General features: G+C 37.3%; 1 protein-coding gene across 2 annotated transcripts in view; it reads left to right on the top strand.

The window, feature by feature from the left end:
* The window catches only part of FOCAD (focadhesin), a 153567-nt gene that overhangs the window by 97642 nt on the left and 30486 nt on the right, over window positions 1-25439 (top strand). For both annotated transcript variants that reach the window (XM_063295015.1, XM_063295016.1), the window contains 7 exons: window positions 8892-8984; window positions 11622-11710; window positions 13356-13397; window positions 14203-14311; window positions 14894-15010; window positions 18453-18691; window positions 19723-19812. In XM_063295015.1, the coding sequence (XP_063151085.1) occupies window positions 8892-8984; window positions 11622-11710; window positions 13356-13397; window positions 14203-14311; window positions 14894-15010; window positions 18453-18691; window positions 19723-19812 (779 nt within the window). The remainder of the gene's footprint in view (window positions 1-8891; window positions 8985-11621; window positions 11711-13355; window positions 13398-14202; window positions 14312-14893; window positions 15011-18452; window positions 18692-19722; window positions 19813-25439) is intronic.

Here is a 25439-nt window from a genome sequence, read left to right as displayed (position 1 = left end):
GAGATTTGTCATTGCTCTTCTCCCAAGGATTAAGCGTCTTCTGATTTCCTGACTGCAGCCAGCACCTGCAGTAATCTTTGCACCTAGAAATATAAAGACTTTCACTGCTTCTACATTTTCTCCCTCTATTTGCCAGTTATCAATCAAGCTGGTTGCCATAATCTTGGTTTTTTTGAGGTTTAGCTGCAAGCCAGCTTTTGCACTTTCTTCTTCCACCTTCATCATAAGGCTCCTCAGTTCCTCTTCGCTTTCAGCCATCAAAGTGGTATCATCTGCATATCTGAGATTGTTAATGTTTCTTCCAGTGATTTTAACTCCAGCCTTGGATTCCTCAAGGCCAGCTTGTCGCATGATGTGTTCTGCGTACAAGTTGAATAGGTAGGGTGAGAGTATACAACCCCGCCGTATTCTTTTCCCAATCTTAAACCAGTCCGTTGTTCCGTGGTCTGTTCTTACTGTTACTACTTGATTATACAGATTCCTCAGGAGGCATACAAGATGACTTGGTATCCCCATACCGCTAAGAACTTGCCACAATTTGTTATGGTCCACACAGTCAAAGGCTTTAGAATAGTCAATCAAACAGAAATAGATGTTTTTCTGAAACTCCCTGGTTTTTTCCATTATCCAGCGGATATTGGCAATTTGGTCCCTAGTTCCTCTGCCTTTTCTAAACCCAGCTTGTGCATCTAGCAATTCTCGCTCCATGAATTGCTGAAGTCTACCTTGCAGGATCTTGAGCATTACCTTACTGGCATGTGAAATTGTTAATGGTTTTCCTACTAACAGATTAAGGTGCTATTGTATCTAATCATTTTGGCCGGGTGCAGAGGTTGAGTTCAACTGCCCCCTTTTCGAATGTTAATTATTGCACCTGGGGGGAGGAACCTGCCCGGACTTGTTTCAGTTCCTCTTTCTCTTCTGTACAGACATGCAGCAAGCCAGGTAGCTCTCAATGAGAGCTAAGTCCTTTAAATATGTTTTGCTTTTGTTTTGCTTTCTGTAAATAAATTATTTTTATAGATATGCCTGGTGTGTGTGACTTTTCTGATCTCTCCTGGGCTAAAGGCTTTCCCAGCATTCTGCCAACAGGTTATGGGCCCAGTGAGCAGCCCAGTAAGCCCAGTAAAACCCAGAGAGAAAAGAGAGATCAGCTCCACACCTCATGCACAATTTAAAGGCAGGTAGCAAAGTCCTGTGAAGATTTTCTTTGGAGCCACCTGGAGATTTTCCAGCAACTGCCGGTCTACAGGACAAAGAAGCTAGCTGAGGTGACTTGCAAAAGAAGGAAGAAGCCATGGCTACCTCCCAGCCCTCAGCGATGCCTCTGAAGCGCCTATCAGAGACCAACTATTTGAATTGGGCCCTGAAGATGGAGATGTATCTTCGCAGAGAAAATCTTTGGCTGCCAATTGCTGAGCAAAACCCCCCAAAATCCCAGTGCTGAATGGCTGAGACAGGATGAGCGGGCTAGAGCCACCATTATCTTTGGAGTTGAGGACAATCAGCTAGTCCACGTGCAAGGCATGCAGTTTGCAAAGCAACTTTGGGACGCTTTGAGAGACTTATATGTAAAGGCAACAGCAGGGAGTAAAGTTACCCTGACGAAAAAGCTGTACAGAGCCTACCTTGCAGAAGGAGATAGCCTTCCTGAGCACCTGCATTATATTCAGCAGCTGTTTGTTGAGTTGCAGGAGAGAGCAATGGAATTTACACCTCTCACAAAATCCTATATCCTCCTGTCCTCACTGAATGAAACGTGGGACACACTGATTTGTACCCTGGAGGCTATGCCTGAAGCAGACCTCACCCCATCGTATGTTACACAGCGCTTACTCGCTGAATGGGAGAAGAGAGAGGAAAGATCCCCCCCCCCCATCTCTTCTGGAAAGCTGCAATACCAGAAAATGAGGGGAAAAAAGGGAAAGGAACCTGGGGCCACAGTGCTAGCCAGCCAGCGATGCTTCACTTGTGGTTCAGCTGGACATTTGCAAAGAGACTGTGCCATGAGACCCAAGAGTAGAAAGACAGAGAAGAAAAACACAAGGGCAACACAGAAGAAGGCTCTTCAGACAACCCAAATTGCACAGGTTGCTGAGAAGGGTAATTGATGTATGGGTGTTAGATTCTGGGGCCAGTTGTCATTTATGTAATTGTAAAAGCTCTTTTGTGTCACTGTCTAAAACTGAAAGACAAAGTGTATCTTTGGCTGATGGGTCTGTGACCAAAATTATGGGACAAGGTGACTTGTATTTATCCTGCTTAGGAGAAACTATAAAAGGTGTGTTGTATGTGCCAAATTTACAATCAAACCTTTTATCTGTGGCACAATTGGCTGCAACAGGGTATATCATAACATTTAAGAAAAATGGTTGTGAGATACGTAAAAATGGGAAATTGTGTGCTACTGGTATGTTAAAAGACTCCTTGTACATTGTGCAAAATGCAAGGAAGCCAAGCTGCAAGGCTGCAGTTGGCAACACGCCATATCATGACCAGTGTGTACACCTGATGCACAGGAGATTTGGTCATGCTAATTTCAAGTATATAGCACAAATGCCACAGCTGTGTGCTGACCTAAAGATAAAACCCTGTGATAAATACTTAGACTGTGTAGTTTGCAAAGAATGCAAAACACGAAAAGCTCCTGTGAGTAAGCACAGTGACAGAGTTACAACTAGACCTTTGGAAATTGTACACTCTGACATTATTGGTCCTTTTGCTCCAAGTCTTGGACAAGCAAGGTATGCAATGACCATCATTGATGATTTCTCAAGATACACATTTATCTACATCTTAAAACATAAAGATGAGGCATTTGAGAAATTTAAAAGTTTTGTGACATGGGCAAATGGAAAATTCCCTAGGCCTGTATCTGCACTCCAATGTGATAGAGGAGGAGAATACCTTTCTCACAAATTCAGAAGGTTCCTAGTGGAAAAGGGGATAGAACAAATTCTTTCTAACCCTTACACCCCTCAGCAAAATGGTGTTGCTGGAAGAAAGGGCAGAACCTTGCAAAATGCGATGGAATGCATGCTAAAAGATTCCTATTTATCTTTTAAGTATTGGGGAGAGGCCATATCTACTGCCACTTATGTACAAAACAGATTGTATAACTCTGTGATTCAGGACACTCCATTCCATTTGTTTTATGGTGTGAAACCAAAGGTAAACCATCTTAGAGTATTTGGTAGCACTGCATGGGTTCATATTCCAAAACAACAGAGAAGGAAAGGAGGGCCCACAACAAAGAAAGCCATCTTTGTTGGCTATGAACCAAGCCAAAGGAGCTACAGGTTCATAATGGGAGAGAAATTAATAATTAGCAAAAGCGCTTCTTTTGCTGAACAAAACTGGGGGAGATTAAACTCTAGCTCTCCAGTTGATCTGACCAGCACAAGAGAACAGCAAGGACTTGCTGATGGTGATCTTTTGCCTGATGAGGACATTAAACCAGAAAAGCAAACTGAAGATCTGTCTGATGAGACAGATGCTTCTCAGGAAAGTGATAGGAGTCAAAATTTAAGCCCTGTATTACCTCGCAGATCTCAGAGGAGTAATAAAGGCGTTCCTCCATCACGTTTTCAGGCTGAAACAGTAAAGGCTTTTCACATATTCACAGAACCTGAGTCTTTAGAACAAGTGAATGCTTTACCACCTGAGATTGCACAAAATTGGCATTCTGCCATGCAACAGGAATTAGCATCCTTGAAAGAAAATAAAACATGGAAACTGGTAAATCTACCTCCCAATGAACGCTGTCTAGGTTGTAGGTGGGTTTTCAAACTGAAAAGGGATGCTGATGGCAAAATCCAAAAATATAAAGCAAGGTTGGTTGCAAAAGGGTTCACTCAAAGGAAAGATTTAGACTTTGACAAGACTTTTGCACCAGTTACTAAAGGTGAATCAATTAGATTACTGTTAAAAGTTGCTGCACTGAAAGGAATGTCAGTTCACCACTATGACATTCAGACTGCATTTCTCTATGGTGATTTAGACCACAGATTATACATGCAGCAACCCCCTGGCTATGAAAAAGGGGAGAATCTGGTCTGTGAACTGCAGAAGTCAATCTATGGGTTAAAACAAGCTGCTAGATCCTGGAACCAAAAATTAGATGAAAAACTGCAGAGTTTTGGTTTTGAAAAAGGAAAAGCAGATCCCTGTATATATATGAAGAAGGACAAACAAGGCTGTATGTATCTGTGCATTTATGTTGATGATTTGCTGCTGTTCACATCAACAGAAAAACAAAGGCTTGATTTTGAAGCCTGCATGAAAAGCCATTTCACATTAAAAAGCCTTGGAATTATAACAACCTAGGTTTGGAAAAACACAGGAAGAAGGATGGTAGCTTTCTGTTAAACCAAAGGGGAGATAATGGTAAAATAATGTGAATGGAAAGACATACAAAGTTGTCAAAGAAGATTGGTTTGCATCTTAATCTATAATATAAAAAGGGGAGTGTTAATGGTTTTCCTACTAACAGATTAAGGTGCTATTGTATCTAATCATTTTGGCCGGGTGCAGAGGTTGAATTTAATTGTCCCCTTTTCGAATGTTAATTATTGCACCTGGGGAGAAGAACCTGCCCGGACTTGTTTCAGTTCCTCTTTCTCTTCTGTACAGACATGTAGCAAGCCAGGTAGCTCTCAATGAGAGCTAAGTCCTTTAAATATGTTTTGCTTTTGTTTTGCTTTCTGTAAATAAATTATTTTTATAGATATGCCTGGTGTGTGTGACTTTTCTGATCTCTCCTGGGCTAAAGGCTTTCCCAGCATTCTGCCAACAGAAATGAGTGCCACTGTTCAATAGTTTGAACATTCTTTAGTGTTTCCCTTTTTTGGTATGGAGATATAAGTTGATTTTTTCCAATCTGATGGCCATGCTTGTGTTTTCCAAAGTTGCTGGCGTATAGCATGCATTACCTTGACAGCATCATCTCGCAAGATTTTGAACAGTTCAGCTGGGATGCCGTTGTCTCCTGCCTTCTTATTAGCAATGCTTCTTAAGGCCCACTCAACCTCACTGTTCAGGCTGTCTGGCTCTAGCTCACTGACCACACCGTCAAAGCTATCCCCGATATTGTTATCCTTCCTATACAGGTCTTCTGTATAGTCTTGCCACCTTTTCTTGATCTCTTCTTCTTCTGTTAGGTCCTTGCCATCTTTGTTTTTGATCATACCCATTTTTGCCTGGAATTTACCTCCAATGTTTCTAATTTTCTGGAAGAGGTCTCTTGTCCTTCCTATTCTATTGTCTTCTTCCACTTCCGCGCATTGCTTGTTTCAAAATAATTCCTTGTCTCTTCTGGCTAACCTCTGGAATTTTGCATTTAATTGGGCATATCTCCCCCTATCACTGTTGCCTTTTGCTTTCCTTCTTTCTTGGGCTACTTCTTGTGTCTCAGCAGACAGCCATTTTGCCTTCTTGGTTTTCTCTTTCTTTGGGATGTATTTTGTTGCCGCCTCCTGAACAATGTTGCGAACTTCTGTCCAGAGTTCTTCTGGGACCCTATCTACTAAGTCCAGTTCCTTAAATCGATTCTTCACCTCCACTGCATATTCCTTAGAAATATCAGTGAGCTCATATCTAGCTGATCTGTGGGTCTTCCCTAATCTCTTTAGTCTGATCCTAAATTGTGCAATAAGAAGTTCGTGATCTGAACTACAGTCAGCTCCAGGTCTTGTTTTTACCGACTGTATAGAAGTCTGCCACCTTTGGCTGCAAAGGATGTAGTCAATCTGATTTCGGTGTTGTCCATCTGGTGAAGTCCATGTATAAAGCCGTCTCTTAGGTTGTTGGAAGAGAGTGTTTGTTATGCAGAGTGTTGTCTTGGCAAAATTCTATTAGCCTATGTTCTGTTTCGTTTTGTTCTCCCAGGCCATGCTTACCTGTAATTCCAGGTGTCATTTGACTGCCCACCTTAGCATTCCAGTCTCCCGTGATGAAAGTAACATCTCTTTTAGGTGTGTTGTCCAGTAGGTGCTGCAGATCCTCATAGAACTGCTCTACTTCAGCTTCTTCAGCATCTGTGGTTGGGGCGTATATTTGGATCACTGTGATGTTAGATGGCTTGCCCTGAATTCGAATTGAGATCATTTGAATTGAGATCCTTTTTTGGATTGTATCCAAGCACTGCTTTAGCCACTTTACTATTGATTATGAAGGCTACTCCATTTCTTCTGTGGTCCTCTTGTCCACAGTAGTAGATCTGGTGGTCATTTGATGTGAAGTGGCCCATTCCAGTCCATTTCAGCTCACTGACACCCAAAATGTCTATCTTTAATCTTGACATTTCACCAACAACCACATCCAGTTTGCCCTGGCTCATAGATCTTACATTCCAGGTTCCAATGGTGTGTTGATCCTTGGAACATCAGATTCGCCGTTCACCACCAGCACCGTCGGCCGCTAGCCGTCCTTTCGGCTTTGAGCTAGCTGCGTCATCACATCTGGGGCTAGTTGAACTCATCCTCTGTTCCTCCCCAGTAGCATTTTGAGCATCTTACAACCTGGGAGTCTCATCTTCCGATGGTATACCGACATATCTCTGGTTGTACTGATCCATTTAGTTTTCACGGCAAGAATACTGGGGTGGGTTGCCATTACCTTCCCCAGGGATCGCATTTAGTCTGACCTCTCTGTCATGACCTTCCCGTCTTGGGTGGCCCTTCATGGTTTAGCTCATGGCATCACTGAGGTGCTCAAGCTCCAGCACCACGACAAGGTAATGATCCTTTGTTGAAGGACATACTTTACAATGGGGTTAATCTTGAAAAGTGTCCAGAGGGTGCAGAACACTTAAGCTAGTTTGTGATTTTGTAACCAGCAGTAAACCAATCTTAAAACAATTGCACAAGCTTCCAGGGTTTTTTTTTTCCTGAGCTTAGTTTAAGATGCTTGTTGTTTACATAGAAAGATAAGTTCTGAAAGATTGCCACTTTATATGCCAAAAGAAATTTGGGTGATGAAAATGAAGGTCGGAGTTTTATCTACACCTGTAGCCCAGTTACTGTATGGATCTGGCTCAGTTGGAATTAATTTAGCTTTCCATCAGGCGGTTGTGAATTACTGCTTTGCTCAGTGTTTCTTGGTTTTTAAGAGTTAGAACTTCTGTTATTCTTGTTAGAATGTTTATTTTTAATATTTCTTATTCAAATTGTCCAAATAATCTGTTGCTGCCTTGAAGGCATTATGGTTGAAAGGGTACCAGTACATATTAATAATAAATGAAAGAAACTAGAACCTTTTAATTTACATTTGAATATCAAGTTGAAGTTGGGTTTTAGTAACAACTCATTCTAGTGTGTTCCCTTTCATTAAAAAATGCAACAGTAGATATTGAGAAAGTCCATTATAATCCAGGCTGGTATGTGCATATTGGACTACAATTGGTGAGATCCTAGTTCAGATGCACACTTAACCATGAAGCTGAGTCATGTTGGATCAGTCGCCTTATCTCTGGACAGTTTCACAGAATAATTTTTGTAGGAATAAAAGGGGGATGGATAATGTAGCTCCTACATATTGGTGAAACAAATCAATAAAACATATACATTTATACAACAAAATGTCTGTGTTTCCAATAGAAGAGAATATATGTAGCTCAGGGTTGAACTGTGGAGTCCCTGGTGCTCTCCAAGGACTCCAAATTGGTGTTCTCCAAGGACTCCACAGTTCACCCATGAGCTATATATATTCTCTCCTATTGGAACCACATATGGGCATCAAACACTTCAGAAAGCATGCAAGTGGGAGAAATTTGCATAGAGGGAAACCTCCACCGAGGAAACGAAACAAAACTCCAAACCAAACTATTCAAGCTAAACCCCAGAAGCAAAGAGGCACCTGAACCCAAATGAGTAGTCAACATGTCCAGCTGCCCACTATCCACCGCAGAACACAATATCCTCTAGAACAGCCTCAGTTATAACATAGATGATGCTATGTGTCTGTGTGTCTGTTACATGATATGTACTGAATTTATGTTGACCTGGAAACTGCCAAGTTCTAATAACTTGTTTTTAATAGGGTCCAAATGGCTGTCATGACAACTTCCAGTGTTTTTAGTCGATGTCAATACTAGAATAATTGGACACAGAAAAAAAAGATTCTTTTGCCATCCATTGAATATTATGAGACCTAACAGTGTACCACAATTATTTTAATTACAGTACTCTTTAAAAAAAAAAAAAAGGGGGGAGCTTTGAAGTCCCAGAGCAAACAGAAATGATCCCAGGCAATTTGCTGTAGTAAAACTATTTTACAAAGAAATGTGGAGTTGTGCTATTAGTTTCTTTAAAAAAATAAAATAAACTGTGTTTCTGTATGTCTTAAATGATACCTAGCCAAAATAGATTTCTTCCATATGATTAAGATTCTATTCTAAACTATTCAAGAACTTATTAGCAATTTAGTGTAGTGTGGATTTAAAAAACAGATTTACTTGTTTACAAGTCCTTGTATGTACCTCAGATTTTTTACTAAATCTTCAGCAAGATGTCTATTTTGCCACACAAACTGCATTTGAAAGTCCTCTTACAGTGCAATAGTTTGTATATTTATTCTCTTAGTAACTCCATAATATTTAGTGAAAGAATGAAAAACAATTTCCCATCTGATAAGACTAAATAAGGCTTTCAGGACAAGTTGTATTGTCATTTGAATTACAACCTCTGTGTATGGAAAAATCTGTAAAACCAAATAATCAGAAGGAACTATAAAAGTATGAGTGTTTTTATTTATAAAACCTTCAAAATTGGTATTTGATACAAAGAAGAAAAATATCTGATGATAGCAGCGATCCAATGTAAATTTGAGTATGTGTGTGTTACTCTGTGGCTGCATATTTTTGTTCAGTTCATTCTCTTTTGTTTGACATGCAGGTTAACATTCAGCCTTCAGAATGGCATCACTCTTTGTTGCTGCCTCATTCCTGGGCTGGATTTATGGAGAGAGCATACCACGCAATTTTACAAGTATGCGATATTAGTGTATATATCAATGGATAGACTTGTGTTTTCTTGCATAGTGGGGTAAACTTTTTGCATAAATATATAAGTAAGCAAGCATGCCTGGTGCATTCAGGGTTTTCAGTCACTTTGGGATCTTGAGAAGTCTAAATTTAACACTAGGGAAAGAGGGGTATAAAATGTCTCCTTAAGATATGACCTATTATGAGGATAAATGTCTATGATATCTTTCTAATTTTGAGAATAAGATTTTGTGTTTTGCTTTTACAAAATGACCCAGCAGTCATGTAACACCCATATACCCTACAAGGCTCAGGATCTGGTATATTTGGGACTACCTACCTGCAAGTGTTTTTGCCTGTCCAATGAGATCTGGAAGATTTGGCTCATCTCTAAATAGTGTTATAAAAATTAAAGTTAAAATAGGGTAGGGATTTTGACAGATACCCTCTGGATTGGAATGATATATAAGCCCAAGTAAATAAATAAAGTTGTTTTTATTAGCACAATACACCACACTATGGACCTAAGATGAAGGAATAGCATTAATTTTCAGCGTGTAAATTTAATGAAAGGTATCTGTTCATGTCAGGTCACCAAAGAACCTGACAAATGGATTCCCATTTCAGTGCTATGGGTTAGGGTTAGATCAACACTAATTTTCGCTTAAATCCCATTGATTTCAATGGAATTTAAGGCAACTAATACAGGGTTGTATCCAACACTCACTGTGAGTAGATGTGCAATCACTAATGGAACAGATTTTCACTGTCTGTTATCTACTCTAGATCATTTTGGGGAGATCTGGAACAGATTTGCTTTATGTACAAACAATGTAGTGCTGAGGAAGGGCAAGAGGAAGTCTAGTTGAAGTAAATGAAGTATGATTATGTGACACTGAATAGAATTCTGTGTCTACTAGGAATATCCAATAATTTCACTGAATTCTGCTAGCATATTTGTTGATAGCACTGCAAAAAGTCCACTATCATTCAACTTTCTAAGATTAGTTACTTTTTAAAAAAAATAACTTACATCAAAGGAATTTCCATTTTAAAATCCTGCATCATAGATGTGTAAATATTTGGGAACCAGAATAAGGCAATGAGCATTTTTTAAAAATGGCTCTTGAGAAGTTTAAGTTTAAAATTAGGAAAAGTTGCATATAAAGTGTCTCCTTAAAATCTGACCTGTTATAAACGCCTATTAAAATATCTATGAATTCGTTTTTCAAAAATCTTTACAAAAACCTGAATATTGCCATGCTACAGTAATGTGGACAGTAAAGCATGAAAAAATTATATGTCGTTACAACATATAAAATTGAAATAATTTCATAGGACTCAGTTTATAGGATCATTATGAATTGAAATCATAGTCCATAAAACAATTACTGTACCAAGAGAGAACAACATTTTTTTTAAAAAAAAGCTTGTTTTGGAATCATTCTAATATTTAATTATTTAATAAGACTGATATTGCAGCATAGGTAGAGAACCAGAGAGTAGAATCTATACTTTTAGTTGTAAATTCTAGCCTAATTCCTTTCTCACCCCAATCTGGGGTTGTTAAACATGATTAGGCACAATTCATTTAATTCTTTTTGAATCCACATTTAACTTTTCACTTAACTAGGGCTGAATGAACAAGCTATCTGTTAGGTTCTGGTAGTACATGGCTGAATTGCTGTTAAATTTGTGTTTACAAATCCTCCAAAGTAGTATTGATTGTATTATATGGATACATATTCATCATTTCAGAAGATTAGGGTAACCTCTGAATATCATTCGCATGAAGAAATAATTGCTCATATCGATTAATCAAGAAACTCTTGCTTCAACATAAGTTTGTGAAGCAAGTTCTCATTTTTATAATCCACGTTACTAAAAATGATATTTATGCACATACCAGTTAAATGTGACAAATAATGGGAAGTTTACTTTCATATACTTCCCCACAAAGATTCAGTACTGTGAATATTTTTTAAAAATCTTTAGATCAGTGTTTCTCAGCCTTGGCAACTTGAAGTATAGCCTTCAACTCTCAGAATTCTTTGCTGGCTGGGAAATTCTGGGAGTTGAAGTCCACACATCTTCAATTTGTCAGAGTTGAGAAACACTGCTTTAGATCATAGCAGAACTTACAGAATCTTCCAAGAAATAGTCTCTTTCCATTTTCCTAAAATGTGAACTTCAGAAACTTTCTTATAAATTTTAGAACCACATCACCTGAACACTATTGTGACAAATATCAACAAGACATTTAAGCTGAATGCTATAGTTGTTTAGTAATATAGCACTGAGCAACTTTTCCCAAATTCCAATGTACATGTATACAGAAATGTCTAAATGCATGTAAGTTTTAGAGATCTCTCCTCCAAAGGATGGCAATCATTAATGAAACTAATGAGAATATCTAGGCCTGTTAAATATATGTATCTTCATTCTTCAAAACTAAAATTTCAGATTCTATCACTTAACACATAGTTTATTACGCTGAAAAGGCTCATGAGGGGCAATTGGCCTTAATTGTGGAACAGTGCTCAGGGGAAAGGTTACATCTGTTATGTAAGTGTTTCCTGTAGAAATCTCTGGGTTACTACCTGTCTAAGTACCCCTGCTGATTTTTGTTGTGATGGTACAGGGAAGGCAAGCTGAATTGGAGATGCAGTTAAAGCATGGAAAAGAAAAACTAGAACAAGTGCAATACAAGCAATTTACAGCCTGGCTCTGGTAAGGCAACGACTATCTATCTATTCCTTGTCACCCAGAATGGTGGTGGGGTGATGGGGAAAAGAACAAGGAAGATACTTCCAAGGATTCAAAGTTGCAAGTTTCCTAACTTTATAGGTGTTAATGATGAAAGCCGGATATGATCTTGCAGAGAGATGGCAAAGACAAGGTGTTAACACGAAGAATTGTTTATTTTATCAGTAGCTCTTCTTTTCTGTATGTCATCTGAAGAATTTTGATGACAGAATTGGCAGCACGTTTGAAAACAAGTTGTTTGCATCATTCAGAAATCTCTTCCTGAGTGTTCAGTAATTTGATGCATTTGGAAAAGCACTTAGCATTTAAATGCATGACTTCATTGCAATATCAATGACTATGCTTCAGTTTCTTATGTACAGTATATCTGGATGTGTGGATTCAGTGTAAAACTTGCCTGGTTGTGATTGCAATATAGAAATATATGTATCTTAAATATATAAAGTTTAATATTTATTAAACATTATTAGGCTGTTTCCTTGCTACATAGCAATCTAAATTTTGGTAAAGATGTAACCCAAGACATCACATTTAGTAGATTATTTCCAAGGAAATGTAAAATGTGCCCCCTAAACGTGAAATAGGATAAAACTAAGAATTCCGTTGTGAAGCTGAAAATTGGTACATATGTAGACCACGATTTTCAGGTTTCAGTTTGGGACCTGAAGTTTATCTTACGATAAAGCCCAACTATCCAGCATCAAGGAAGACCACACCTTATTGTTGAACTATGGGTGTTCTGTAGCTGCTTGATATATTGCACTAGCACTGTAAGCACTATAATAACTGAGAAGTTTTGATTATGGTGAACATTGTTATTTACATTAATCTGTCTCTCCGTAGAGATGAGTGCAGAAGATAATTAAAATGAGCATATGCTTGTTAGTGGGGATTGGTTTATGCTTATTATGAACAGAGCATTATGTGAGGAACATTTTAATGAAGTAGAGTTTATTTTGAATTTGGTTGTAGCCTCTGTGGCTTATTGAGCAAAATGTGGTTGAAACAATCTACTTAGTATGGTTTTTATTTATATAATACATAATATTTAAATAATCTGAAGTAAACCAGTGAGAGAGGCTGCTTAGGAGTCTACATGTCAGCTATCTCCTTATTCTGCAAATCCATCAACGCTTCAACAGATTAACCAGTTCTAGTGGCTGGACTATTCAGAACCTCCAAGAAATCTGCAGTCTTTAAATAGGTTTCCTTATCTCTGCAAAAGTTATAAGTCTTAATCTACTGTTTTCATTCTATTCAATAAATACTTTAGGAATCCAAACGGATCTGTGTTTGGTGGGTAACTACTCTTATAGAAGACTACATTTACCAGCCCAGCATTTGAGCAATACAGCAACAGAATTTCAGTTGACGCACACACAGCCAGGAGTGCACATCCATTCCTTAGAGATTGCCTGGAGCAGGACCTCAATTGTGGGATGATTTTACAACCAATTACTGTTCTTCCATCTCTAGCCTCCCCCACGTTTTGCTTGCTACCCTACTCAGACCCTTTAGGGAAACTCACTGATAAATATGTTTTTTTCCCTCATAGTTATAACTAATTCCATAAAATATTCTTCAGTTTCTTGTTTCTTTCTTTTAACAGGGTTAGAGATATGCTAACTGATGCAATCAAAGGGGCTTCCAAGTAAGATCATTATTTCTTACTAAATATAAGCTGTGATATTATTATTATTATTTTTATTACTACTACTACTACTATAACAGTGGGACAGTCTACTTAAAAAATATATTATTATGTCCCTTCCATGAAAAGCTTGCCTTAAGAAGCACTATCTGATTGAAGGTTGTTTAAAATAGAATCTTACCAAAAACATTGTCCCATCATACGTCACCAGGATGAACTGCAAAACAAAGTTGTTTTCATAGACTTTGTCTTTTACACACAAAAATTAATATTTTCATTCCTATCATTGGTTATCTAGGCAAAAATGAAGTAATAGTGATTTCCCTGTTATCTTTATTATGGGAATTTAACATAACAGATACTAAACATTACTGGAGCCATTAATTGGACACCCTTTGTTCAATTAATAAACTTATGAATAGCATTTCAGAACAAGTAGGCATGGATAGCCTAATCTGAATCAAGGCCCTGGTGTGGGAAGAAAGGAGTGGTTTTTTTTTTCTGAACCCTGGTCCTTCCATCCATCATCTCTTGCGTGCAGTTTTTGCTTTTAGGAATATTGATGCTGGAAGACATTTCTTTCATGCAAAGAAGTACAAATCTTTCTTAAATGGTTTAATCCACAATTTAATTCATTCTTCCAAAACCAATACGTATTTGTAACTCTATTATAGTTTATGGAGAGTATTTTAAATAACTAAAATCAACCTTCTATTTCCTAACCTGATATCTTTTCCCTAACCTCCTTCCTCCTTTCTTTATTTTTTCCCTTATTTCATTGACAATGATACATAATTTTCAACAGGGAAAGCCCAGTGGTTAAAGGGAATTGCCTTCTAGCATTAACAGGCCTTGCAGTTGTTGTTGCAAAACATGAAAAAGAACTTTCTTCGGACACTGAAGAACAATTTGATGTGAGTTAAAATGACTTGATTTTAAGCGTAAAGCAAATACACCTAAACATTAATACCTGACCATGAAGTTCCTACTATGTTATTTCTGGTCTAAGGTACAATCAGATATATGAGTTTTAAATTCAATTGCTTAAAATATCACTGGAAACCTGAATAGTTAATGACCATGAGAACACAAACGAAAAGAAGGACAATGATAAAAATCTATGCATTTTGCTTATTTAAAGTTGCATTCCTAAATTCCTTTGACATCAGTGAACATACTTCTTAGGTTAATAAAATTAGGATTGCACTCTAATTCTTTTTGAATAGTATCTTTTGTGTTTACATTTTTTAAAAATAAGTCATTCCATTTTTGTGCATACATGCACATACTCATGCATACTAACTCAGGAGTGTTTTTTGATAATGATGTCTAGTGTTGTTCTATAGTTGGGCAATGCATAAAGTAGCACATGAGCTTGGCAACTTCTGCTTTAGTATGAACTATATCCTTAAACTACATGCAAAATAGTTCATGTAGTTGGATATGTCTTTGTATTTGGATTCTTAGATAACTTTCAGTGCTTTTGTTGTCTGCAGACTGAGCCAGACTTTCTTCTGACAAAACACTGGATTTCCATGGTGATCGATACCCTCCTCAGCATTGTAGACAGTCACTATTGCCCCAAGGGTCGAATCTTCCCTTGGTTTTATCAGGTAGGTCAAAGTAGATTTTACAAAGAATCATTATTATAACTGTACTTTATTATACTGAGGAAAGGAATAGATTTGGATTTTACTGTGTTCCTCTGGGCACTCAGAATAACCTTACATTTGAAATTATATATGGATTCTATTCTCCTCATTCTATAATTTTAGATATGCCTGCAGTATAGATCTGTCAGAGGCATCAAGAAGCAATATCAGAAATGGGCATTTCCTATTGTACATATAGTTCCCAGCCTCTCCCACTTCCTTTTTGTTGCCTCCTGAGATCACACTCTTGAAAACAAACACCCATTTTCCAAATATGGGGAAGAAAAAACCTACAGAGATATATATAGCCTTCTTTTAAATTTTATGCCGCCAGAAAAGCGCCAGGCCCCCAATCTCCTCAAAAGCCTAGCACACTCAACTTTTGTGATATCACCATGTCAGCTCCATGCTGACTGGGATCCTTATCTTCCAATCTGAGGCCCCAGACCACTGAAGGATAGCCCATCTTTGTCATAAATAGTGGCTACTGGTCTGTAACTGCTGAAGAAATAAAATATGAAATGGTTGTATCTCATTTCTGGTCAGTTATAGACAGAAAAAACGTATCTCTTTGGAATATAAGGACCATTTTAAAATGAAGTTTCAGTGAGGTAGGGAGGAGTCTGAATGAATGGGGTGAGCGGAACAATATTAGGAAAGTTGAACATGGTTGGGAACAAAGCATGAACAGCATGCAGCCTTTCAACTTTGTAAGTTAGTACACTCTAAGGAAAACTATACATGGCTGGCAACATTGAGGCTATCACTCTGAAAATGGTATCCCTATGTTAATCTCCACCCCTTTCTTTGGAACCTTTGATATCGCTTCTCCCTTGCTGTGAAAGAGACTATCTTGTTACAGGTGGATGTGGACAAGGGATAGGGAAATTTATGATGCGACAGTGTCATGGCAATTTCGTTATGTAGGTGAGAGGGAGAACCAAACCCAGGTGCCGTTGTCAGTCAACATGTAGCATCAGCCAAATGAAACTGAAAAGGCTAGTTAAATTTTCAGTTATTTGCAGTGTCGTAATGGATTGAGAGAATTGTTTTAATAATATACTGTATCTCTGGTTAGGTGTAAGTTAATTAATAGTCTGCTCCTTTAGAATGAATGAGCCCTCAAGGGGACCCTGATCCAAAACACTGCATTGCAGAAACCATTTGTCTTACAGGAGGTGAACATTCATATAGCTTCACAACCTGATGTTTTTCTTCAGGATCTCATTGTTCTGATTTGTGGGAGATGGGATGGACATGTGGATATACATGCAAAAGCAGTATTGAAGTTTGTTTGCCTGCTTTTGGCTCTGCTCACCTGGTCTTTCCCCCTCTTTGCTGCTTCTGTAATTCTTTTTAATAAACCTCCCTGCGTACATTCTGAACATAGGCTGTGACTTTCCACATAGTCTTGGAACTGATAGGAATGACAGTAACAGAAGGGGAAGCCCTTGCATCTATTCCAGTATAATCACTTTCAGCATGATCAGAAAATTGGGGTGGAAGCTGGGATTTAAAGCTAGGCTCAATTAATAGATAAACATGAGAAATTTTTGTTTTCTACTTCAAAAGTCAAGTACTAACTGCCTGGTACTCAGTGGTAGTATTTACAACTGCAACATCTGTTGACACCTCAGGTTGGACCTGCAATATTTTTTACTTTATAAACACCTAATCTAATACAAGCAATAATATCAGCTGTGACACACACAAAAGTTACAATTATTTTTTATAAAATTCCTTTTTACAAAGGAATTTTAATGGTTGAGTAGAATAATGAATTAATAATTTCTATTTTGCCTAGACAGTGGGAAAATTTCAGTAAATCTTAGATCGCACCTTGCTCAACAAAATATTTCAGACTTACTGGGACTCCATTGCAATTATATAGAAAAGGATTGAGTAAACTATCATGTTGATGGAGATGCAATGAGAGTTTCATTTAAACATAGGTTTGTATAGTGTCCTATAATAGTTTCATTTTGGGAGGAAGCTGTTACATATATTAACTTTGAGACAAGATTTAATAATCTCAGATGTTCATGTTCTTTTGAAGTGTATTCCTGTTGCATGGAAATTGACATCTGAACAAAGAAAGTTGATTCTCTTGCTTGTAGCTAAGAGTCTTATTCTTAAGCGCTGGAAAGATAAAATATGGCCCCAACTATTGAGTAGTCTGCAGAATTGATGTTAGCAATTTACAAACAAATCGCTTATCAGCATAAATTAGGTATGGGTGATTATAATGAAATATGGCTACCTTTCATTGAAATGCTTATGTAGAACATTTATGAATGTAGATGTATCTGTGAATATATTCTCTTATGTTCTATGTTTTTCTTTTTTTTTTTTAAAGCTTTCTTTTGTCTTATTTTCTTTCCATAACTTTATGTATTATTTTCTTCTTTACATTTGTTTTTTGTATCCAGTTAATAAAAGCATTTTTAAAATGAAAAATCTTGAGTTGTTCCCAAACAGGTTCATTTGATTGTTACTTGTCTGATTTCAGTGCTTGAAATAATTCCCAAGGCATAATTCCCAAATGCCCAGCATGACTGTTTTTCTCCAAGTTCCCCTGTATTTTTATAAATACACCTATAAACTGTATGGGTTCTGTATTTTTACAAATGTGACTGATTTTACTGCTTTGAAATAAATGTCACTTGACTTCACACTGTTCTGCTGTTCCAGTTGTTTTCTTTTTTCTTATTATGCAAAGTGTGCTTCTCTATGTAATTTAGCCATGGTAATGTTGCCTTGAATGGAAAGATATAATTTTGTGTTTTGATGATCAATCCTATAGATATCTACTCAGAAGTAAGTCCCATTGAAAGTAAGGCACTTAATTGTAGATAGTGAGTTTTAAGATCTCAGGATATTTCTCCCTCTGGGAGTGTATGTTTAATTGTAATAAACTGTTGTTAGTGCCTAGGAACTGGCAGGTGAGTTCATACATTTTAAAACAAACGAACACATTGAAATGAGTATTAATTATTAAAGTGTTTTGGTTCCCTTGCATTTGGCATTTGAAGTTTCTGCAACAATTACATACTCTTTCCTTTTTCACATAATGCTTTTATGGATGTTGATTCCCTCTTCCTCCTCCCCTGCCTTCTCAGGAAATTCCAGTAAAGTTATATAATTAATTAATAATTTTAATTTACATTTACATATTTTTGGAAAATATAGATTTGCTTTTATTTTCTTGAAGTAAAGCATGCACATTGCTGATTTCAGTGTTTCAAAATAAAAGACAAGCAAAGGTATGGAGAGTCACTCTGTCAAAATCATTATTGTATATTTCTTTCTCTTTCCTAGGTTGGTGTGCAATGTGTTGAATACTTTTATATGTGGAAAAAAGGATAAAACTAAGAATCTTTGGGGCTTTTCTTTTGTGTCCTAGAAATCCTACTCTGGTGAAAATACCGCAAGTGCTATTGCTCGTTCCTGTGCAGCAACCTCTTTGTCTCTCTTGGTGCCGGTTTTTATTGTATCCTACAAGGAAAGGGTTGAGGAAGTCCTGAATTTACTGATTGCCATGTTACCTGGGAAACCAAATGCAGATGAGTCTCAGGCTGTTCAAATCCACATGAGCCTTGCATTGGGGATGTTTATTTCACGGTTATGCGAAGAGAAAGTCAGGTACGGATTCCATCATATAGCAGGTGTGCAAATAACTTTTGCTTCCTCCCATGCTAGATATTCAGATTATGCAGAGCAACATGTTTAGCTTTCTGCACTTCACAATTCCCAAGGCATTCTGCAAGATGCTTTCATTTTGAATTACTTCCTCGATCCCCCATCTTCTTCCTTCTTCCATTATTTCACTGCCACGTAACTGATTGTTTTCTCTTTCTGCTGGATTGCAGTGGTGTCTGAGGCCTCTTCATGTGTTACATTCACAGTATGAAAGCCCCTTTCAGTTTTGGTATGTAGCTTCCAGGTCATGATCAAATGATAGTGTGAGCAGAGATAGGGAACCTATATTTTAAGGAAGTTGCTATCTTTGAAACTGATAATACACACACAGAGAGACAAAGAGAGAATAAAACAGGCTGATTTAGCTTTTCTCTGGCTATTTAGCTCTGATCCTTGTGCAGATCATTTAGACTACAGTACTGTACATGTGGGAAGAGTTGAAAGGGAATAGATTTGCACCCACTCAGAACAGCCTGAATTAGTCTTGAGTACACTTTATACTAGAATCAGAAGGATGGAAAGATGGAAAGGCCAGTTTGTCTGGAAATGCATTAAGATTCCTTTCCTTTCCTTTTTCCCTTAAAGCTTCTGTTGCATAAAGAATGGAGTCAAAGGATAAGGAAGTTCTGTCTTTCTCTTTTGTTCATTAGAGAGATGTATGTCAGAAGTCAAAGAGAAGAAAGAGAAGTTAGCAACACCTCCCACTGGCATGCTCTAATATGATTGTGGGTGCTGCTCTTGGAGATGACTCTGTATGTGTGTGTGTGTGTAGTTCTGTGACCCATGGATGTAAAATGTTAAATTGTATCAGAATGGAGAAGAATATATTAATAATATTAGCCTGTTGGCTATCAGATGAGGGAACTTGTAATAATTTCACTCACAGAAATAAATAAGTCTTAAGTAAGACTTAAAATGTAGGGAAATGTATCATTAGGAGAAGAAGTATATTATCGTTACTCTTATTCCCCTAGTGATGTAGCTGACAAACAAATGAATCTCCTGTTGATGAAGTCCCTGGTTGCATTAGAAGATTGCTGCTTCGACACAAGTCTTGAGTACAAGTATGTACATTTGTTTACTTGTAGTGCTTGCATTTCGATGTGCAGAGTGATGTCGTACTTAGATCAGGGTAGGAATTATATTCCTCCACATGCAGAGGCACAACATCCAGTAACCCAAACAGCATGGCTATTGAGAAGAGTATAGGGAGCTGAAATTCACCAGTGTCATGAGGCCCCAGGCTTAATAGAGCTAGAATTGGATCACAGAGCTTAGTTGTGAATCCTTCCTGACCTTGGACCAGTTGCATACTTTCATCCTAACTTTACTTTTTAAAGTTTCTGTGAAGAAAAAAGTAGGCAATGTACATATCCCTGAGCACTTTAAAGGAAGAATGGGGTATAAATAGAAGAAATACATAGTTTGATTATCCAGTGTAAAAAAAGTACGTGCTTTTTGTTGTACTAGAATGAGATGCTTGTTTAAAGGAAATTCTTTATTTTTATATATATATATATATATATATATATATATATATATATATATATATATATAGTCATAGTCTTACAAGTGATGAATTTTGCCCTTTCAGATATCTTCATTTAGTTTCTGAGGGCTCCTTCACGTGTTATCCATAGATCTGCTACTGTAAAGACTATTTGAAAATTATAATTGGCATAAATTCAACATTGACATTAGGACTGACCTAAGAGAGCACACCTCATCAGTCCAAAAACATTAGCTTCTTATAGCTTGGTACTTTACAGATCCCATGTTATCTGTGAATCTGCCCATGTACCGTATGAAGATTTCCTTAGAGGCCTTTCTGTGGATTTCGCTGTGAGAAAAGATAAGACGTGTGGTATCATGAAACCCAGGTTTTTAGCTGTGGATTTCTGTCCCCACAGAGGTTCACCTACTGCAGAGTTTGGCATGTTTTGGATGCTGGGGGGTGGGGTGTATCCTTAGACTTTTAGATTACTTAAGTTTCTTGTAGTTCTGTGCTATAGTATGCCACGGTGTTTTCTTTTTTTAGCATTGTGGTTTATATGATTTTACTTTTGTTGTTCATGCTACTTTGGGAATACTGCTGGATATAATAATGAGATTAGGATGAAAACAGTGATAGTAGAGAGTTAGCATACTGTATTATTTCTGAGCATCTTATAAGACATGAGCAAGATTCATATGTATTTATAGCAGCCATGTATGTTGAATAATTAACTATATCTTATACAGCTCTCTATTACATATTTTCATACTACCTGTGCAGTGAAATAATCTTGCCTATTGCATGGTACAAAGGAGGACATGCTACATTTGTAATATATACTTTCTATAAATATAATAGAGATTTAAAGCAGCTCCAAAAGGCGGGTAACTACAGTCATGCCCTCTAGAACCCAGGCACTCAGTCTTGTGATGTCGGATTTCATTGCTTTTTTCCCACATCTGTGGAAGAGTTTATGAAATCCATGCAGCATGTAGAAAACTGTAGGACTGCTTCATTCGTTACCTTTTTCTAAACTGAAATATAATTTGTACAGGGAAAAATATATTCCATATGATCTGAAGGATGTCTTTTTTGCCATGAGCACATGGGAAAATGTGTTTTGGCACTGAATTTTTTCTTCTTACTCTATGTAAAGAGATATATGGTATTTCCTGCAGACTCATTTGTAGCAACCTAATTTAAGGGAAGAATACATTTAAAACTTAAAATACAGCTCATAAATATATTTCCATGTGCTTTGTGTCTGTTTAATAAATAGATCAGTGTGTAGTTTATGTATTTGCTGCGATGGCAAAAATCTAAGCAGAAAAAGCGAAGTACACAGTAAGGATAACTATGCAGTGCCCGTGAGATCTTAGACCTAGACCACTGAATATTTGGAGCATTTAAGGTAAATCAATGGGCAATAGTGGCATCATGGAGTCAGCCAATGTTGACAGGAGACCATTCCTTTACTTGTTCATTAATAAAATGCACTTTTGAAGCTTTCATTGGTAACTGTGCAAGGTTTGAGTTGAGCCTACCAGCTCTGGAGCCTGTTGTTAGAACAGACATGTGCTTATAATACAGTCTGAGCTGCAGGAGCAGCTGTCTCACACTGCTCCTTTATCTGGAGGAACTATTGTGTTAATTTAACAGCTGGAGATTGGATATAAAGTATGGATGAAAGGAAACTTATTTAGGTCTGCTGAGCGAAAGGCTAGAACTCCAGGTGTTGAACAAAAAGGCTGGGAATTTGGGAAAAGACTGAAAATGTATGGAACACTGATGTTGAAAAACATTTAAAACTTCATGGGCCTTGAATATTTAGGGGTGTATCCTGACCATTAAGGCAATTGACAGAAAGAATGTTTGGGTATAAAAGCCCATTTAGAGGTGGCTTTCAGGTTTTACATTTCCAAAATCCATTTAAATTGTAGGCATTAATGAATCAATCCTGACTTAGTACCTAATGGCCTAAGCTGGGTAGAAATTTAAATGAATCCCTTTCCATTCTCTTCCTTCAATTCATTCCTTTTCCCTTGTTTTATGCCACATGGACTAAGTGTTCAGTCTTCTTCCTTACACTTTCTTTTGCTATTTGGGAAATCTGAACCTTGGAAGCAAAAAAATACCTAGCTGTGCAGATATATGCAAATGTATGCAGATTCCATGTTTCCTTGGCAGAGATTTTAGACTTTTCTTTGGCATTGAGTAGATGCTGCCCTCACTATAATCTAAGGAGAGCTTAGTTTAGAATCAAATTGGCATTGCTCTACTGTCATCTGGCATGATAGAAGGCACATATGGTAAAAGGGAGATGCATTAGCCACATTGCTTTGCAGTGCCCACTGTTTCATGTCTGAGTGCCCATGTAGCATAAGATAAAAGCTCGATAATTGTAGCCAAATTAGCTTCCCCTGCCAGCCAAGAGCAGATGGAGGTATAGTGACAATGGTAGGGAGATGAAAGATTAGGATCTTTTGCCTCCTACTTTAGGTGTGGTTTGGGGCAAAATGAAATAAATAAAAGTCTGGTTATTATTGATACTGAATGTCATTATATTTCAGGCACAAAATATTGTTAGCTCAAAAAATATTGGAAGAGATAGTATCTCAATATCTCATTTTAAAGTACAGTTTTAAAAACTGTAACAAATAAAGCATTCACATGTAGCATGTAGTTTTTATAGGGATGTACACAAGGAGTTCATATTTTATCCATTAAACATACCTTATTGCTATTTTTAAGAACTTAATTGTTGAAAGTTAGGGTCATGTATCAACCACACAGTTCAGTTCAGATGTTGAAATGGTAGTTTGGAAAACAGTCCAATTTGATTGAAACCATTTTAGAGTCTGGCCAATTTGATTCAGAGCTAAATGTGAACTAAGTTTTGGAATCTTAAATATTTGTGGCTTCCATTGGCCTTCTTAGGATATCCACACAAGTTGTAGGTACAGCATTTTTTTCTAAAAATATGTCTGTAAAATTCCAGAGAAAGGGATGCAAGGATTTCACAAGGGGCATATTTAGACAGGAGTGGATCTTCCTTAAAGGTGTGGTTGTCACAAAATTGGTCCTACAGAAAAACAAATTTAAATCTGAAGACAAAATATTAAGGGATTTTGATAGAAGATGAAATCTATTCTTTGTTTAATTCTCCCATGTGGACTGTGTAGTCTGCCCTTATCATGAATTGAGAATGAATTATTATTTATTTGTTAGCATTAAGAATACACTAGATTATTCACAATAGTGTACATGTAAAATAAAATGCTCATACAACACAGTGTACACAGGGAATTAAGTAAGAGGCCCATGGAAAGAGCAATGGGAGGCAGAACTGTATATCGCTCAGCAAGAAACAGTAATTACTGAGAAATACACTAGAGAACTGCAGAGAGAGCATAGAATTCAAAATAACTAAGGCCAAAATAGAGAAGGAAGGAGGTATGGCAGTACGTATACTTCTAAGGTTGGGTAGGATATGAGCAAAATGAAATCTGACGTCAGAGAAAAATGAAAGCAAAGCTGACATTTTTTGTCTGTTCATTATCTGCCTTTCAGGAAGTTCTACGTTTGATTCTGTCATTTTGGAAGGAATCCTGGTTTACCTGGGAAAATCTCTCCAAAATAACTCAATTCAGCTCTGGATAGCCACTGAAAACTCCATTCTTCCTTAATATGCTTAATTCCCTAAACCAGAGTCATCACTCTTAATTGTGTATTGTGTAAAGAAGGATTTTCCTTCTATCTGATATATTACCAATATATCAGATAAATATATTACCAATCAAGGTTATTGCTTAACTGCTGCCATCTAGAATTTTAAAAGAGAAAGGGAAAGAAGTCACTCTGAACCAAAACTGTACAGTTTTCATAAGGAGAATGCTCAGTCTTTGGGCCTGTTGATTTTCTGAGCGTTGTTTGTTTGTTTGTTTGTTTGTTTTTTGTTGTTAGGAATTTTGTTTTCTGTTTGGTTTTTTCCCCCCTACTTTCTCCAGACCTACAATACCATTTGTGACACGAGCAAAACTAAAGGGAGTATTCAAAACATGACTACCCAACACATTATACAAGTGGAACTTTCAACAAAATATGTAGGAGTAAGCAGCTGACTGTAACCACCATTCCATTCGTTCTTCCGTTTCTCTCTGATTTTACCCCCTCCCCGAACATTCACAATCTTGATTGAGCTGTTTGGGGAGAGATTCCTTTTTAGTTTATTTTTCTTACCTTTTACAAAATTTGAGCATATGATTTGTTTTAGAATGGTCGTTAAGATGTCAGGTTCAATCCATTTATAATCATAATTGTTTGTTATGTCTGTAATAAAATAATAATAATAACCAACAACTTCTATGCAAATCAAGTCTGCTTGTAAATGGGCTCCACTCACTTAAGTGGAGTGTCTCTCTTCCTCTCTCATCAGTTGCTGAGATTCACTTGACCCTCCAGCAGAGTTTTTGATGGTGGCAGAAAAGGGGCATTGATGGAGGAGGAAAGGGGCATTGATGAAAAGCCATTCAGGAGGTTTCTGTCATTTGGTGGAAGTCTGAAAACAGTTCTTCTGTATTTTTAGAAGCATGAGAACTTATGTTTCCTAGGAAAGTACAATATATTGATAATAAGTGCTTCTAAATAATCTAAGTAAAAATGTTCATAGTAGCCAGCTTGTTGAGATGGGTTTTTTTTTTTTTTTGGTAATTTCACATAGCTTTCTTGACAGTGGCCAGTTGCAGCCTACCTATAAGACTTTATTGCCATCTAGTGGGGGATAGCTCACAACGTAGTTTTTAAACATTTAGTAAGTAATCAATTTTTATAACAGCCTTATTTTTTTCCTAAATATCTACTTCTTCATCAATGGAATAGATATGTTGCAGGTCTGTGGAGATATGACTATACTAGGGCAATCATTGATATAGTCATTTTGGGTAGCCCTTATACAAGCCATCGAGAGTGATTTGCAAATTTACACAGTTTTGCATTGTGGGTGGTCATAAGGAGTCACTGCATCTGCTGCATGACCCACCTAGTATCATGTATTTACAGATGTTTCTCAGTGTTTCAAGTAAAAGGATTGAATAGCAGGGACTCCCACACTGGGGGTAAGGCATAGGTATCTTGTTGCTTGACGAATACAACCTGTCTGAAAAGGCTGTCATCTCCTCACATTGCCTCAAATGCAGT

This window comes from Candoia aspera, chromosome 2 (genome assembly GCF_035149785.1).
Source record: "Candoia aspera isolate rCanAsp1 chromosome 2, rCanAsp1.hap2, whole genome shotgun sequence".
NCBI classification, from domain to species: Eukaryota; Metazoa; Chordata; class Lepidosauria; order Squamata; family Boidae; genus Candoia; species Candoia aspera.
Note: the sequence above shows the minus strand (reverse complement) of the source record. Positions and strands in the feature narration are given on the sequence as shown.